The sequence below is a fragment of the Phocoena phocoena genome, chromosome 20 (genome assembly GCF_963924675.1).
Source record: "Phocoena phocoena chromosome 20, mPhoPho1.1, whole genome shotgun sequence".
In the NCBI taxonomy this organism is placed as follows: Eukaryota; Metazoa; Chordata; class Mammalia; order Artiodactyla; family Phocoenidae; genus Phocoena; species Phocoena phocoena.
The window spans coordinates 26,349,563-26,368,321 of NC_089238.1; the positions used below are offsets into that span (position 1 = coordinate 26,349,563).

General features: G+C 36.4%; 1 protein-coding gene across 3 annotated transcripts in view; it reads left to right on the plus strand.

Moving 5' to 3' along the window:
* CYLD (CYLD lysine 63 deubiquitinase) overlaps nt 1–18,111 on the plus strand; it is a 51,367-nt gene extending 33,256 nt beyond the window's left edge. The window contains exons 6-16 of one of the 3 annotated variants that reach the window (XM_065898601.1): nt 248–627; nt 1,525–1,690; nt 2,810–2,951; nt 4,229–4,351; nt 7,029–7,120; nt 8,280–8,346; nt 13,098–13,230; nt 14,140–14,248; nt 15,269–15,387; nt 15,667–15,883; nt 17,547–18,111. In XM_065898601.1, coding sequence (XP_065754673.1) covers nt 248–627; nt 1,525–1,690; nt 2,810–2,951; nt 4,229–4,351; nt 7,029–7,120; nt 8,280–8,346; nt 13,098–13,230; nt 14,140–14,248; nt 15,269–15,387; nt 15,667–15,883; nt 17,547–17,731 — 1,733 coding nt within the window. In that variant the 3' untranslated portion in view covers nt 17,732–18,111. The remainder of the gene's footprint in view (nt 1–247; nt 628–1,524; nt 1,691–2,809; nt 2,952–4,228; nt 4,352–7,028; nt 7,121–8,279; nt 8,347–13,097; nt 13,231–14,139; nt 14,249–15,268; nt 15,388–15,666; nt 15,884–17,546) is intronic. The other 2 variants (XM_065898600.1, XM_065898602.1) reach the window with 2 other exon arrangements.
* Nucleotides 18,112–18,759: the final 648 nt, after the last annotated feature.

Genomic DNA, 18,759 nt, shown 5'->3' on the forward strand with positions numbered 1-18,759 from the left:
GAATATAACCTATGCAATTCCAATCAATAACATATTTTATTGGTTTGAATAATTGGGTGCCATTTACTGAAGAAGAAAAATTTGGAGGTGGGGATGTGAATCAAGAACACTGACTTGGAGGTAGTAAGAATCATACTAGAAGAGGTCAGGTGGGCAGTTGGGCTTATGTATATATTAATCTTTAGAGAGGTATGGCATATTTAATATTCTTGAATAAATTTCTCTAATTAAGAATAATTTCTTATAGTTGCTGAAGACCCTGCAAAATCGCTTACGGAGATCTCTCCAGACTTTGGACACGCTTCACCACCACTGCAACCTCCTTCCATGAACTCACTATCCAGCGAGAACAGATTTCATTCTTTACCATTTAGTCTGACAAAGATGCCCAACACCAATGGAAGTATTAGCCACAGTCCGCTCTCTCTGTCAGTTCAGTCTGTGATGGGAGAGCTAAACAATGCACCTGTGCAGGAGAGTCCACCCTTGGCCGTATCTTCTGGTAACTCACACGGCCTGGAAGTGGGCTCGCTGGCCGAGGTTAAAGAGAATCCTCCTTTCTATGGGGTAATCCGTTGGATTGGTCAGCCGCCAGGACTCAATGAAGTACTGGCTGGACTGGAACTGGTAATTTAATTTCACCTAAAAATTGCATTTCTTTTCTGTCTGGGGTTTTGTACAGATCTTTCCCTATTCTTTGCTTTTTGGTGAAATATTTTATTTATCCACAAAGCCATCACTAGAGAAAAAAAAATTTTATTACCACGCTGCCTGACATCCTTTGCCACCCATTAAGCATCTGATCCACTTATTCTTAATGTTAGTTGATCTATGTTCAAGGAATGAAAGTAGACTTTTAGGCTAATATGTTTAGGCTCATTATATTAAACAGAATGCAGTAAGGAAAGCAAACTGTTATCAGTTTTTCTTTTTTTTTTTTAGCCTCCCTCCTGCAATCAGTTCTAATATTTCTATCATTGACTTTAAGATTAATCACCATTTTTAGTGACCTTTTGAGATCTTTGGTAGAGGGAAAGATTTTGGAGATTAGAAAGCATAATTGTTTGACATTTCATAATCAGAAAGAGAATTTGAGTACATTTAGCTTTTATTTAAATATATTTCTTGCTTTTTTATTTGTTGGTTTACAGGCCAGTGAATGCTATTTTTCTCATTGGGTTGTTAAAATAAACAGCCCCTTCTGGCCTCCTGTCCCCACTAGTTTTAATGCTTTTGGAAATGATGCAGGGAAGTCAGTTAACCAGGGAAGGTTTAACATGTATTCTGAAGGGAAATACATTGAGGATTTTATGCTGGAATAAGGCATTAATTTCTCAAATCGTCAGCTGTGGGCTGAAACACTGATTAGTCAGTCCCTTTTTCCTGATGGAGTTCTCAGTACAGGTGTGACAGCAGAATTCTAAGAAAGGGTAAACTTGAAACAAGTCTTAGTTCTTTGTATACCATCTTTGCAAGATGGAGAATAATGCATGTTTAAGCTTTTTTTTTTTCTTTCTTTTTCAGGAAGACGAGTGTGCAGGCTGTACAGATGGAACCTTTAGGGGTACTCGGTATTTCACCTGTGCCCTGAAGAAGGCACTGTTTGTTAAACTGAAGAGCTGCCGGCCAGACTCTAGGTTTGCGTCCCTGCAGCCAGTTTCCAATCAGATCGAACGCTGTAACTCTTTAGGTATTTGTGTGCCTTTCATTTATTCATCAATCTGGAATGACTCTAGCTCTAACCTCGTGTCATTTTGCAGTAGTTGGTAGTAAACAGTGTTTCTTTCTTTCCTGCCAGTGTTCATCAAGCTTTTAAATCAGAAAAAAATTATTACTTGGTGCATGAGAAAGTTACAGTTGTCCTAAGAGGGGACATTTAGAAAAAGTATTAGCCAGGAAACCATGCTTGAGATTTAAAAATTGAGAAATAGTGGGATTTATTTTCCCCTTCCTGTTGATTACAGACATTTAATTTTCAACAACCCAGGAAGTAGAGATTGAAATGTGGCCTTCGTTATGGCACTGATTTTCCTCTCTGTATTGTTCAAGTACATCAATAAGCATGTCTTATCAAGAAGTCAGCATTATTTTAAGAAGTAGTTTTAATTGCTTGATGAGCGACAGATCTCATCACTTATAGCAGGTGGCAGTTTCCTGATACTGTTCCTTTCCAGTTTTGGATAATCGTGGTGAAACATCTTGAGGGTTAAACAGGTATAAATAGGAAAACCATCTTTATGAAAAACAATTTTTCTTACAGGTGAAGTAGTGCTTTGGAACTTTTTGTTTTCTTTTCCAATTTGAAAATGGAACATCTTCAGACAAATAAGATATCTGGGGAACAAAATATTTTACTTGGCAGATGCTTTTTTACGTTACTTAATACTCTAAAATGTTTTTTAAATTGTGGAGGAAGTAAGGTTGAAAACGAACATTAACATTTTTTTATAAGCCAAGCTGAATAACAATTAACCAAAACCTACCTTTAACTTAGTTTTGAGTTGGGTAATAAATTGTGCATCAAAATACAAAAAGTTTTTTTTTTTTTTTTTTTTTTTTTGTGGTACGCGGGCCTCTCACTGTTGTGGCCTCTCCCATTGCGGAGCACAGGCTCCGGACGCGCAGGCTCAGCGGCCATGGCTCACGGGCCCAGCCGCTCCGCGGCATGTGGGATCGGCAGGCAGACTCCCAACCACTGCGCCACCAGGGAAGCCCCCAAAAGATATTTTTAAGTGAAGAAATATGTATGGGAATACGTAGCTATAATAGTTTAAAAGAATTATTTTCATTTTTATCTTTATCTTTGCAGCATTTGGAGGCTACTTAAGTGAAGTAGTAGAAGAAAATACTCCACCAAAAATGGAAAAAGAAGGTTTAGAGATAATGATTGGAAAGAAGAAAGGTATCCAGGGTCATTACAATTCTTGTTACTTAGACTCAACCTTATTCTGGTAAGTTTAAAATTAATGCAGTAGGAATATAGTGCCATGGGGGCAGGTGTGTGTGTTTCTTTGTGTGTGTGTCGAAGAGAGAGAGAAAGAGAGAGAGAAAGAAACTGCTAATTGCCTCTGAGTGGAGAAACTGGGGGCTGGGGTTCAGGAGAGAAAGGGAGATTTGTATTTCACTATATACTCCTTGGAAGCTACTGAATGTTGCCTTATGTGTCTGTATCCAAAAAATTAATATAAAAAATAATGCAGTGAATGATGGATAAGAGGTGAATGATAGTGTTACAGGTGGTACAGATATTCTGAGGGTATGTGGGAAATCATAGGACTGAAGAGAATAAGTACAGGATCTTTGTGCACAAATCAAATAACTTGTCATAAGCCATTGACTGGCTTGTGTGTTTGTTTTACTAGGCAGAGGCAATCATAAAACTACTTTATTTTAAAGAAGTATTTTCAGTAGAATCACAGTTGCCCTCGTATACGTAGTTTGTTCCAAAGTAGAACAATTTAACATGGCAAGAATTTTTACACTCTGAAGCTTGAACCAAGAACATCGCCAGTTAAACTGAGCATAACCTGCCAGCTCTGTACAGCCACGTTTTAAGAATTAGGAAGTTAATGGGATGTTAAAATTTTAAAGACAAGGGAGAAGAATAAAAGTGGTGGGCCATTTTTGGGGCAGAATACTTTGTCTCTCAGAGGTGTTGACAAAAGCAAGAATTGATGTAATATTCTTCAGATTTTCTGATAAAAATCTGTTTAGCCAAATTTTCTTTTTCTTTGATATCAGCAAGTCACTGCTGTTAGTCATAAGTGATTTTGACATTTAAAGGAATTCAGATTTCTGCAAAGGGCTGTGGAGAGAGAGAAGTATAATATCTAGAGTGGGTTACATATTGGCTATGTGTTTGCCTTGGGAAATTAGTTTCCAAACTTTCTCCTCTGTTGTAGTTTGACTCAGATTTGTAGGCCTTCTTTCAGCTTTTGCAAAGAAGTTTTCCAGTGTACTGAAGGCGTATTTTTAATCCTTTAACACTGTCAATCTATAGTTTGCCTTCCTGATATTAGTATTCTCCTTAAGGATCTCTAGGCCCTGATGATTGAACCATGGGAACCTTGACAGGGGTCTTGGTTACCTGTATTAATAAAAAACACTAATTTGTATGTTATTTGTTCTCCAGAGTTTGTGATTTTTCACTTCATATTCTTTTTAGTATGGGTTTCTCAAAAATTAGTACATTTACAGCATGAGGAAAAATATTCTTTTTATTTTGCAGCTTGTTTGCTTTTAGTTCTGTTCTGGACACTGTGTTACTTAGACCCAAAGAAAAGAATGATGTAGAATATTATAGTGAAACTCAAGAGCTGCTGAGGACAGAAATCGTTAATCCTCTGAGAATGTAAGTAGAAGATAGTTATTTTTGCCTTTAGGTGGTATCCTAGGTGCTGTTTTTTGGTACAGTAATTAATTTATTCCCTGCTTTCCTTTAATGAGAAATGGGAGAGAATTAGTTCGCTCGATGATGTATTAACACCTTTTTTAACTTTCGGTCCTTGTATTGTCTTTTTTTTTTTTTTTTTAAGAAGATTTCTGTTCAGTCTTTGTTGCTACTTTTATTTATTTTTTTTTTAATTTTTATTTTTTTTATTTATTTAATTATTTTTTGGCTGCGTTGGGTCTTCATTGCTGCACACGGGCTTTCTCTAGTTGTGGTGAGCAGGGACTACTCTTTGTTGCGGTGCACGGGCTTCTCATTGCGGTGGCTTCTCTTGTTGCGGAGCACAGGCTCTAGGTGCACGGGCTTCAGTAGTTGCGGGGTGTGGGCTCAGCAGTTGCAGCGCACGGGCTCTAGGGCACACGGGCTTCTGTGGTTTCAGTGCGCGGGCTCAGTAGTTATGGCTTGCCGGCTCTAGAGCCACAGGCTCAGTAGTTGTGGCGCACGGGCTTAGTTGCTCCGTGGCATGTGGGATCTTCCCGGATGGGAAGATCGAACCTGTGTCCCCTGCATTGGCAGGAGGATTCTTAACCACTGCACCACCAGGGAAGTCCCGTTGTACTGTCTTTACTTCTTTAACATTTTAAATCTGGCCAAAGTGTAGCACATAGTGTATGCCATGAAGTGATTAAACCATTTTGGTAGAGTGTACTACAATTCAGCAATTACAGTAGGTTTATAAAAGCTGATATAAGGTATTTGGGATTCTTATCTTCAATACTACCCCTAATGTAATCATGCTTATTAGTTTAATCGGTATGATCTGGCTTCTTAAACTTAATTTTATCTGAATGAATAGCAGCAAGGGAAATTTTTATTTATAGAGTAGCAAGTATTTAATAGTTAGAAATAGTTAGAAATAAATAAGATGAATTTATTAACACATTTCTTGGTTAAAGGAAGATATTTAGGCCTCCCTCCACTTCTCTTAAAAAGGTGATGTTTTTGGTTATCTCCTAGTTTAAGAATTATAAGTATGTCTTTCTTTGGCCACAGGAAGCAATTTGTAATGGTATAAGTACAAGACATCTAGTAAGGACTTTTGTTAAGTGGTAGGAGGATTGTGTGATAATGTCACAGTGTAAAATTTAAACTATGAAGAGTCAGGGCCATAGATCACAAAACAAATCTGTTCTTTTAGGAATATAGGGAGCAAACTATGTAATTTAAAGTCCATATTAAGATAAATTTAAATTTTGTGACATACTTTTATTATTTAACAATTAAAATAAAAAATAGTTTGATATAAGATTTTGACCCCAAAATGCAGAACACTGAAATTTAATGAGCATTTGGAATGACCTACTATATAACATGACTAGGAAAGTATATTATAGGTGAATAAATTTCCCACTTGTATCTTTTGTTTTCTTTGAATTCTGTAATGATGAAAATAACTGTAGTTTTTACCCCCTTAAGATAATTATGAATCTTGAGTTTTACATCAGTTATTTTGTATTATATTTGTATAAATGCAAAATTTAAACATACTGTCTATTTTCCCCCCAAGTGATTGATACTAGAACAAGACAGATTAAATCCAAAACTCTAAGGCATGTCACCACTTCCTTCTTTCCTTCCAAAACACCATAAGTCCGTTAATAAACGTTCTTTGAATACTGTTGTCCAACCAGTCAAGAATCATGGTTCGTCAGACTTTGTCACCCTGTCCACAGCAAGAAGCTTGTCAGATGCCCTGTTTTGATCAAGATTCCCTGTGTCTGCAGCAGTCATATCTAGATTATAGCTGACTGGTTTTACTTGGTACTGAAACACGTGCTTTCTCCATTTCAAGCTTCTCGCAGGCAGAGACCCTGTTTTTTCACCTTATTCATTTTTGTATTCCCAGTGACTGAAAGGTTAGATTACTATGTAAGTGGTAGATGCTCAATATATGTTGGCTGCAAAGAGCTAATGAGTGAGTGGACAGCCGATATGAAAAATAGATATAAGATTAGGTGGTTCTGACTTGCTCTTATGAAGCCCATGGTGGCCTCTAAGCTGTCTTCTGAAGCCATTTTTAGAATTAGAATTTTGTCAAGGATTGACAGGAAGCTTATTGAATGTATCCTGTATTCAGAGAAAGATAAGAGAAAGTGTCACAGTTATGATGACTGGTTTGTTTGCAGATTTTAGAATTTCAGTTTCTTATCACTGCCCTTTTCCATCCCCCTTGGTAGCTATTTCATCCTTTAGTACAACATTAAAAGGATTCTCTCTCAAAATTGTATATCCTGTTTTGTAAAGTACATGTTTTAATTCCTTAAGTATTAAAAAAGTCATCATAAATGAAAAATATTTTTTCTTTTATTAGTATATGATAGTTATTTTTAGGTTATCATAGTGTCTGAGATAATTCTGACAATAGATTTAAAAATTTTCAAACCTCAAGAAGAAGCTTATAATTGTATTTTCTGAAATACTTATTAAGCTTACTAATTTATGACACACTGGAGTTACATAAGAAATATTTGATTATCAAAATGTGTTATGTTCATTGTAAGCCAACTGTCCTTCAATAAAAAATGTGTTCTATTAATTTAATATATTTGCTAATATTAATAGTTTTTTACTAACATAGATATGGATACGTATGTGCAACAAAGATTATGAAACTGAGGAAAATACTTGAAAAAGTTGAGGCTGCATCAGGATTTACCTCTGAAGAAAAAGGTGACTTTTTTTTTTTTTTTAAAAGATGATGTTGGGGGTAGGAGTTTATTAATTAATTAATTAATTTTTGCTGTGTTGGGTCTTCGTTTCTGTGTGAGGGCTTTCTCTAGTCGTGGCAAGCGGGGGCCACTCTTCATCGCGGTGCGCGGGCCTCTCACTATCGCGGCCTCTCTTGTTGCGGAGCACAGGCTCCAGACGCGCAGGCTCAGTAGTTGTGGCTAACAGGCCTAGTTGCTCCACGGCATGTGGGATCCTCCCAGACCAGGGCTCGAACCCGTGTCCCCTGCCTTAGCAGGCAGATTCTCAACCACTGCGCCACCAGGGAAGCCCAAGGTGACTGTTTTAATTTATAGGATAGGCATTAAAAATAACTTGAAAGCATAAATGCTAAATAGTTGGCTGAAATGTTATATCTGTGTAGTTTTGGGGATTATATTTTAGAATACAATTTTTTTCTATGTGATGTACAATTTTCTTTTTGTAAATGCTTTCTCTCTTCTAAAAGTGAGTGATATGTGGAATAATGAACCCCTTTAAGAAGCTGGCTGGTTTTAGTATATTATGAATAAATAAGGAGATCTTTCCGTCCAGCGATGATATTTGGAGTTGTTTTCTTTTCAGGGGTGAAGTGTTGCACTGAGTCATCCACATTTCTCACTTCGCTTTCCTTGTTATAAAGGGCGTTAAAAATGGCTGATTAGGATTAAGTTTATGGTCAGAGACAGTGTTTTAATCTATTCATAGCTAATGAATTTACTCAGAGATTCAACTCCTGACTTTGACTGTATTAACAGCATACTAGCTATAATAGTTACAGACTTGATAATTATTTAAATAACAGGAAAGATAAGATCATACATCAGGTTTTATTACACTTATCTTAAGCCCCTCCCAAAGAAATTAAAATTATTTCCCTATATGTGAATTATTATACCCTTTGAAATATAATAAAGTTATAACAAAATTGTCACGTAATACTTTATCATATCATTTAAATATCCTTTGTAGTTTGTTAGGAAAACTTGAGAACTATGCTTTTAATGGAAATAATATTGATTATGAAATTGAATTCTGTATAGGAATATGACTGTTATAAAGAAAAGATAGAATGATTTAAAAATCTTGTCTGTGACTTATTTGATTTTTTATTTTCTCCTAGATCCTGAAGAATTCTTGAATATTCTGTTTCATCATATTTTAAGGGTAGAACCATTGTTAAAGATAAGGTAATTTTAAACTGTTACAGAAGCATTGGAAAAAATAGACAGTCCTCATTTCCACTGCCATCATTCAGTAGAAATGATTTCCTTAATGATTACTTAATATTGTATGTATTTAGGGATCTCAATATGTTAGGTTCCTGCAATGCAAATTAATTTAAATCATTATCTTTGCCATAGTATCATACTTAACTTGAGGAACAAATCCAGTGTCAGTTTGTGCTTTTAATTTTAACCCCAGTAATAAGCACTATTGCAAATCGTTTTCTTATAAAACTGTATATAAATATATATATATATATAAATATATATATATATATATATATATATATATATATATATTTTCGCGGTATGCGGGCCTCTCACTGTTGTGGCCTCTCCCGTTGCGGAGCGTAGGCTCTGGACACTCAGGCCCAGTGGCCATGGCTCACGGGCCCAGCCGCTCCACCGCATGTGGGATCTGCCCGTACCGGGGCACGAACCCGTGTCCCCTGCATCGGCAGGCAGACTCTCAACCACTGCGCCACCAGGGAAGCCCTGTAAATATTTTTGTAATTTAAATTAATGAATCCTTTTAAGAGAATATTATTCAAACTCTATCAAACACCGTGGGAGCACTGTTTTTGACTACCCATTAGTCAAAGAATTAATTTAGCCCTAAATTAGCTCTCTTGTTCTCAGTTTTATAACTTGGTCTTTTTTCCCCCCATCTTCAATGAAAGCCTTGAATCTAATACAGTGAAGTTCTTAGTGAGATGTTCTAAATTGATGAACTTTCCAGATTGAATGCTGGGCCTTTTTACATTTTAGTTTGGGTTTCTTTGTTGAAAAATCTTGCTTATATACTATTTACTTCCCTAAAACCTAATCACGGACAAGTATTCTTACTCATCTCAGTGTCTTAAGTGATGTTCTTTGATGCCAGTGTCAAATTGATGAGTAAGAAGGATGGAGGGAAGGGTGGACAGTACTGAAGTTATAGTTTGATATTATTTTGGAAGTTCTAGCTAATGAAATAAGATAGGATATATTTATTATCTATTCAAATAAGGTCATAGCTATATGTATACCCAGAAAATCCTAGAGAATTGTTTAGAAACTACTAGTATTAACACAAGAATTTGTAATTTGACCATGCAGGAAAAAACAAATATGAAAAAGAGATAATTTCATACTTCATGAAAGTATAAAATGCTAAGAAATCAATTTTACTGAGATAGGTTTTTAAAGAAGACTTGCACAGAGCTAAAAGGTGATTTAACTAATTAGTGAGAAAGATTGTGTTCCAGGTAGGAAGATTAAATAACTTAAGGATGTTAATGTTTACAAAATAACTTGTACATAATCAAGATCTTAACTTTTTTTTTTCCTTTGGAACTTAGTAAAATGATTTTAGAATTCTCTACAAGATGAAATGGGTGAAAACATTGCAGTTTTTTTTTTTAAGAACTCTATTATAAGCTATAAAGACAAAACAACAGACACTTAAAACCGTGTGATACTGGTATACAATTAGAAATTGGATAGATAGAATTGAATAGAAAGCCCAGATATACAATTAACTATATGTGGTAGTTCAGTATTTTATAAGTCGACCTTCAAACACAAAGGAGGAAGGAAATATATATTGAATACATGATGTAGGAAATCTGCCAGGCAATTTGGGAGGAAAAAAATCACTTCTGTTTTTCATCTTGAAGAGATAAATTTCAGATGATTAAAACAGTTTTCATTCTTTTTTTGCATAGCCCAACACACCTTGGGTTGTAATACACTCCTGGTGTGTTACATAGGATGAATACTGCAGTGCACAGGATGTACATAGGATGAATACTGCAGTGATTCTCAGAGTGGGTGAAGAAGGGTCAGTCACATATAGGATTATGTCTCAGTGTCTGAAGGTCTTGTGGAGTTTGAAGAGGGCCCTGGGAAGCTCTGCCTCTCCTCCCCATTCAGCAGCCTCTTCATATTGAGAATCACTAGTTTGAAGATTATAAAAAGATTAAAAAAAATACTTTAAAAGTTAGCAGTTTTTTCCCAAGTGTCATTCTTCCCCTCCATGAGCCTGTCTTCCTGACTGAGGGAGCGTCAGCTGATGCAACAAATAGGAGGATAAGTACCTTAAAACCTTGAAATAGTAAAGTAGTCTAAAAGAGACTATTCTAAAATGATATTCTTAATATGAATATCCTTAAATAGCTTAAGAGAAAAAAGAAGAACTTAGATACCTATGGAGGATAAATGCAGATTTGATAACAAAGAAAAATAAACAAAAATAAAACTCCCCAAAATAGAATAAAAAACTATATATGTAGTTATATATATATAGCCATATATGTATATATGGCTGGGAGAGGGTACCTCACTGAACGCAGTATGCACAGCTAAAGAGAGAATTGCTTACTTGAAAGATAGATCTGAAGAAATTACCCAGAATGTAGCCCAAAGCGATAAAGAGTTAGAAAACAAGAAAGAGGAGATAAGAGGCATGGAAGACAAATTCTAATTGTCATTGTAGGAGGAGACACTAGAGAGAATAGGGAAGAAGCAATATTTCAAGAGATAATAGCTGAAGATTTTTTGGAATTTTTGACAAACTTAATTTCTAAGAATAAAGATGCACAAAATTCCTGAGCTGGAAGAACCAAGACTAAATTACCAGTCAGAGACTTATGACAGGGTGTACTTTAATAACATAAAACTGAATTTAGAATAAAGGAGTGGTATGCAAGAAACAAGAACGCCAAGCAAGAAATTGGTAAATGTGGGTAAGTCAAGCCTTCATACTTAAAAGCAATAACAACGATGGTAGTAGTAATAATAATGACTGTGTATGGGGTGCTAAGGTGAAGCTAAAGTCATAGCCACTAATGTGAGAGGCTAATGGATGGAGGTAAAGCATTACAAGAAAAATAACGGAATAAGATCAGCATCAGGAAGCAGATACAAGGGAATATTCAGGTTGTATTGCTGAGTACCTCTCATTATAGAACAATAGAACTGGCGATTCTTGGATATTCATGGATAGCATATTCATGGATATGCTATATTCCATAGTACTAGATAATCCAGAATCTGTAAAAAGTTTTAGTTGACTACCCATTATGGTCTGTGTTACAAAGGTAGATAGACCAATATTATGCAAACCCATGGATACTTTCATCTTCTCTGTAGACGTCTGTTTTCTTTTAAGGTTAATACAACATTTGTACCCTTCTGCTCTTAGATGTTTTTGGTGATAAACAGCAATGTAAATTTCATGGTTTTGTACAACAGCAGCAGTTTTGTTGTGATTCTTTTATATGTGTGTCTTAATGCCCAGCTAATTACCCTAGGATATTAGCCTTCTAAAACTTTAGTATGAGGTTTGAGTGGTTGCTGCCCCCCTCACCGCCTCCAGTTTTTCTGTCCCAGTATCCCAAAGCTTTTGGTATTACATCCTCATTTCTGGTTCCCATCTCTCGTGTTTGCCACTCCATGCTCCCTCCAACCACAATCCCCTCCCCCATCACTATTATTATTTCTAATTTTTGCAACTACTGACCTCTACTACTTTCTGCTTTCTTAGTTTCCAGTCTTATTTTTTCTGTTACCTATTAATTTTTTTTAATGCTTTTTGGCTTTTATAATGGCTTTTTTTGGTAATGCTTTTTTGCTTTTTGGCCAGAAAAATGCTGGCCTTTTATTGTCATCAGTAACCAATTAAAATATTGGTACAGCATAACCTTCAGGTTTTTTGGTTATCATTTTTTTCTTTTTTTGTTGTAGCTTCTCAAGAATCGTTGCTTTGTTACCAAATAAGTTGTGTTTATTTCAGGCTATAAGTTGCTTTGGGAAACTGAGGGTTTCTGAGGTTGGCCTCTCAATAGCTGAGATTTTATTGTGAAAAACTATGTTAATATTTTTCCCTCAAAATCTTGAACTGTACTTATAAATCTAATTGTAAACAGTCTGATTCTATATGCAGAAATTCTGCTAAAAAGGGTAAATAGTAAATTGAAAGATTATTGATTCTTTTAGTAGAGTTAGTCTTGAATTTTCATGCATTCTGAAGTAAAATATTTAGAAGGGAAAATGTTCAATATAAGGGTAACACTGTGATTGGCATATAGTGGGCCCTGACTTGGTGTTTGTTGAATAAGTGAGTGACCATCTAAAGAGACAGCATGCTTTAGTGCAAAGAATAGTAAGCAGTTGTTAGGACACCTGGGTTTTATACCTGGCTCTGATTTTGAGTTACTGGGAAGGATTATCCTTCCCCAGATCTCAGGGCCTTTATTTTAGAAATGAAAAGTTGCATCTGGAAGGTCTCTTAGGGTCTGTCCCATTCAGGCATGTACAAATTAACTTTCCTGTTTCAAGCATGAAATGCAGTTTGCTCCTTTCTAGCTTCGGTGGTTAAGTTGAACCAAGTGACGTTAGCTTCTGGTTTTCATTGTTCACACAGTGCTTCTTGACTGTGGATGTTATTGCATTATTTTTCTTCTAATCACTAAGGCAGCTTTTCAATATGAGAACTTAAACAAGAAATCATTTGCAAGGTCTTATGCATAAGTACATTTAATTATTTTATCTAAATGATTGTCTCTGCCCCTGTTGTTCTGAGTGTCAGAGTTGCACCATTGGTTTTATGGTCAGAGTTGCACCATCGGTTTCTGTTCTCAACAGTTTTTCTGTTCTCAAATGCCTCTGGAACCACTTCACTTTTTGATGCATTTCATAAATAAATTATCTGGCTTTTTTCTGCATATTTTTAGATCAGCAGGTCAGAAAGTTCAAGATTGTTACTTCTATCAGATTTTTATGGAAAAAAATGAGAAAGTTGGAGTTCCTACAATTCAGCAATTATTAGAATGGTCTTTTATCAACAGCAACCTGAAATTTGCTGAGGTTAGTGATAATTACTTATTGTATTTTTTATGCAAGTCATTAGGGTTCTCCAGACAACTATAGCTTCTATAACTATTACTTTTAACCCACTGAGAACAGTTAGGAGCACAAATTGTTAACAAAACACAAATTTTAAAAAAGCATGCCATGCTTCAACTTTGTCCATGTAGAAAATACCTTAGAATTGATTGAACTTTTTAGATTTTTGGTGCCATAGAAAATATCATTCTAATTTGTAACTTGAAAACTTTTAAGTAGCTTAAAGCAAAGAAGATTTGTGTTTTTTCATCGTTGTTGTCTTTTCACCCAGCTTAACATTTTACCCAATTAAAAATTTTACCCAAGCATATTATCCAACTATATCAAAAAAAATGTTTACTTTTCCTCCTTCAATAAAAAACAAAATTCACTTACTGTAAATGAACAACTGATTTAAATTACTTTTCTTTTACTGTTTACTGAGTATCTTCATGATCTTAGTAGTACATGCTTGTGGTTCATTTTCATTGTATCCATCTCTGAAGGAATGTTCTGGTAAAACCTTAATAGCTACCATTATTTATTTGTTGAAATATAGGGAATAGTGTCCTTCAGGTTTTTCCAAAGCCTTTTCAAAATAAAAACCCAAAGTAGATGATTCTGCATGGTCATCATATTATTTGAGACCCAAGGTTGTTGAACTGCCTGACTTCCGTGTCCACGTGTCCATAGATCTTGGACTACTTGAGGCTTGTGGCTCCGTGGTGCTCTGCCTTCACAGTCCATTTCACATGTGGATCCCATTTGTGAACACGGAGTAGCCATCCATGTTATTGTGGAACCACTGCTTGGTTTGACAATCAACTATTTCAGGGAAATTTTTTTTCAGCGTTTTGATTCTAAAATTATGTATCTGTTTTTTTTTTTTAGGCACCATCATGTCTGATTATTCAGATGCCTCGATTTGGAAAAGACTTTAAACTATTTAAAAAAATTTTTCCTTCTCTGGAATTAAATATAACAGATTTACTTGAAGACAGTAAGTATAAGATTTTTTTGTTTGTTTTTCAGAAATAGTCTGTCAGGTCATTCACGTTAATTGTGAATGTGAGTCTAACAGGATACGAGTTTCCTAAAGGACAGTTTGGTATCTGAAGAGCCTGGAAATACTACACTAAAATTTATTCTGGGGGCTTCCCTGGTGGTGCAGTGGTTGAGAGTCCGCCTGCCGATGCAGGGGACACGGGTTCGTGCCCCGGTCTGGGAAGATCCCACATGCCGCGGAGCGGCTGGGCCCGTGAGCCATGGCCATTGAGCCTGCGCGTCCGGAGCCTGTGCTCCACAACGGGAGAGGCCGCAGCGGTGAGAGGCCCGCGTACAGCAAAAAAAAAAAATTTATTCTGAAAAAATAATCAGACATGTAAACCAATATTTCATATGTAAATTGTTCATGAGTAAGAAATTAGAAGCACTCTATATGTTAATGAGAGTAGTTAAGTGAATTATGGTGTATCTCTGCAACAAAACTACTGCCATTAAAATTCATGTTTTTGAAGATCAATGTTATATGAAAGTGGTCATGATGTAATGATAAGTGAAAAGGAGAGTATGCTGATATTTTCTATAAGAGGAGCTACACACACACACACACACACACACACGTGCGCCGAGTTATATGAGTGTGCAGATATAAAATCTGAGAAAATTCACAGTTGTATTGACAGTGGTTGTCTCTTGCTAACTGAAATTGTAGATGCTTTCGGTTTTCTTATTTATACTCTCTTGTATCTTTGCATATTCATCAATAGAAATTTTATTATCGGGGAAACACTCTAGAGTATATTATTTTTAAAAAATTGTCATTTGGTCAGAGAAAATGTTTTTAAAGATATGCTGAATCCAAGAAAATCCAGTAAGTTGATGGGGATGGGGAGGGGTGGACTTCACTGAGTCCATGAGCATTATCCTTTTTAAAGCTTAACTTTTCTTTTTAATCTTTTTAATGAAAGAATGCAGTTTTAAAGACCCCTTAACTCCCCACCACCCCCAACGTTTTCAGCCCCTAGGCAGTGCCGGATATGTGGAGGGCTCGCAATGTATGAGTGTAGAGAATGCTACGAAGACCCTGACATCTCAGCTGGAAAAATCAAGCAGTTTTGTAAAACCTGCAACACTCAAGTAAGTTTGACTTTACTTAATGGATATTCTCTTAATAAACAGTGAATCATTTGTAGTTTAAACAGATTTCAGGTTTTGAAAAGTTTTCAGAATCATAATTAACTTTAAAAATTCCATAATTAATGGTATTGTTTATGCCTCCTCTGCTGATTTGATGGACTTCTGTCAAGTACTCAGTTTCTCTTTGTGAGGATGTATTCAATTAGAGTAGGTGGCATTCATTCCCGTCAAACATTGAGTTTGGCTTCTTAATGGCATTCTCTTCATGTTCCCTTTCAGGTCCACCTTCATCCCAAGAGGCTGAATCATAAATATAACCCAGTGTCACTTCCCAAAGATTTACCTGACTGGGATTGGAGACACGGCTGCATCCCCCGTCAGAAGATGGAGTTGTTTGCTGTCCTCTGCATAGAAACAAGCCACTATGTCGCTTTTGTGAAGTACGGGAAAGACGACTCTGCCTGGCTCTTCTTTGACAGCATGGCTGATCGGGATGGTACTTTCCAGACCTTTTCTACATGTGGGGACATTTGAGTTTGTAGTGGGATAGCCATAGTGGGCTAGCCTGGTCTGAGTAATAAAATAGTGTTGGGAAAAGCCGTTCAGGAATATCTTGGTGACGTAGTCCGAAATCTTGAAATGCATTAACAGCCCTGCTACTAAACGAAGGGATAATATTGTTGTGATATTTTGACATTTCAAAAGACATAGAGTCTTTTGAAAAAAAGAAAAAAAAAATGAACTGGAAATTTCTTTCTTTAGGGCTGAAAGGTTTTATTTTCAGCTTTGTCGTCTTTGACTTTCAGGCTTCTCTTATTTTCTGTACCATAGTCACCATTTCCTAAATACCTACGTGCCAAGCTGTCAGGGAGGTACCTTACGTCATTATACCTAAATCCTTGCAAGATGGGAATGATTCCTATTTTTCTCTTACTGAAGCTGAGATTTAAGGTGCCTAAGGTCTCAAAGCTTCTATTTAATTCAGTCTTTCTGACCTCAGTGCTTATGTTTTTTCTGTTGTCTTCTAGATGACAAAGCTAAGAATAGAAGTAAATGTCTCCTTTGGAAAAATAAGCTTATTCTGTGTGTAATGTGTCTTCCTTAAGTGGGGAATATACTGCACCTTCTAGGCTGCTTTCTAGGATGTTTAGTCATTATTTAACAAATACCTAATGAGTGCGTGTGAAGTGCCTGGGGCTCTAGTAGGTTTCAAAAACGAAACAGTTGTCAAAACAGCTGTACCCCTGCCTGTATAGAGTTTACAGATTAGGACTGGTCCTAGGCCAGGTTGTGAAGTATGACTTACACGTACCTCCAGTTCTCTGATACCCCATTTTTCCTTTAGTCACTGTCACGCTCCAGACCCCGAGTCTTCTGGTGTGGCCCTCTGGTGACCTAGGACGCCACCTTGTGGCAGCCTCTTGATCAGATGCCCAAGCTGTACCCCAAGGGTTCTCAACGTTTTCTCAGCTCTCAGACGGTTGAGGGATATAGCACAGCCCCAGCTGTAAACAGGTCCTTACCCCAGTTAAAATTTGCATTTAGCCATGTAACTCAAAAGCACAAGGGTTCCAGGCAATTTTAGAAAAGCCACTGGGAGGCTAAAGTCTTTCCTGGAATCCCTAAGACCACGCCTCATAGCATCTTCATTCAGTCCAACGAAATGTAGAACAAAACCTTGCGAGAATCACACAAATACATATTTTAAAGTTAGCAGGATAAAATGGTATTCATTTTACTAGATCTGCCCTAAACTGGACAGGCTCATGGTAAAGCATACAGGGAGGGGTGCTTGCATCTGGGAAGGGATTTGGGAATGTGAAGAGTTGAGTGTGTGTGCGTATGTGTATGTAACATTATTCCCTGATTGAATACAGAGAAGCCTGGGAAATAGGTTTTGGACTTTGCTCAGGATATGTGTCCTTTTATCAATAGTATTCACTGTTGGTCCCAGAATCCTTTCAGAAACCAAGAAATGAGACTGTCAGGAGTTAACAGAGGATTTAACTTCTAGAAATCAGAAGTAAAATAAGGTCTTTCAGGTCCTAGGAATTAGCCTTAACTAAATTATGGAATTGTAAAATTACTTTGGTGGGGCAGGACAGCAAAAGGGTTTAGAACTTGACTGCCCTAAATACAGCTCTTCCTCTTTTCCATAGGTGGTCAGAATGGCTTCAACATTCCTCAGGTTACCCCATGCCCAGAAGTAGGAGAGTACTTGAAAATGTCTCTAGAAGATCTGCATTCCTTGGACTCCAGAAGAATCCAAGGATGTGCACGAAGACTTCTTTGTGATGCATACATGTGCATGTACCAGAGTCCAACAATGAGTTTGTACAAATAAACGGGGTCATCTGGACAGGTGCAGAAACCCAATGCACAATTTTAATGTTGCATTTCACGCGAGCTGGCAGATTTGTTCAACGTCCATTGCCGGCAATGGATGTCTTTGTGGTGATGATCCTTCAGAAGAGGATTCCTGCGTTTAAAAACAAATTGCTTTTGTGTTACTGAAGTATTTAATAAGAAGCATTTTGCACTCTAGAAAGTATGTTTGTGTTGGTTTTTTAAGATGCCTAAATGAAGTTATTAATACCTGAAGCTTTAAGTTAAGTGCATTGATCATAAGATATTTTTGGAAGCATAAAATTTTAATTGTGACAGTTTAAAACCTCTTTTAGTCCATTAAGAATGTAAATAAATGTGTCTTCTTTATGGACCAAGGATATGAAATCATTTTTCCTTTGTAGCTGATGGTTGCCTTGAGGAGGATATATTTTGGTCTTATTAAGAGTCTACTTCCAGTCCAGGTATTGAAGTTGTGCTGAGTTTGATTTGTTAATTCTTCCCTGTATAGTGCTGATTCCTGCATGTCTGAAATCTGCTGAGCTTCTGTGTTTCTGCAGTAGTGGTCAGAAAAGTATTTAAATTCCCTTAGTGGTGTTTTCTATTTGTTCTGGTTTTGATATAAATGAGTGATTTTGTCATAAAATGTCCATTTTGGATGTAGTTTTCCTGGAGGATTAGCGTATACAGCAATTGAAGCTCTACATTCATAGTAGTAACTGTCAGCTAACAGCTTGTTTTTTAAGGCTCTCTATTGTATGCAACAGGGCACAGTAAGTTTTATTAAAGCGTTGGGGTGATAAATATATTCCTACACAAATATATATGGTTCATAAGAAAATAAATTTGGCATATAGAATCACTCATTAAAATTTCCCTGAAGAGATGTATTGGATATCTAAACCTCTACTATTTTAGATAAGACTGTCCAGAACTTAGATCAGTACCCGCATTAAATTCCATCTGATTTTCCTTGAGATAATGACCATTACGAATCAGATATTTTACTGAAATGTTAGCAGCAGC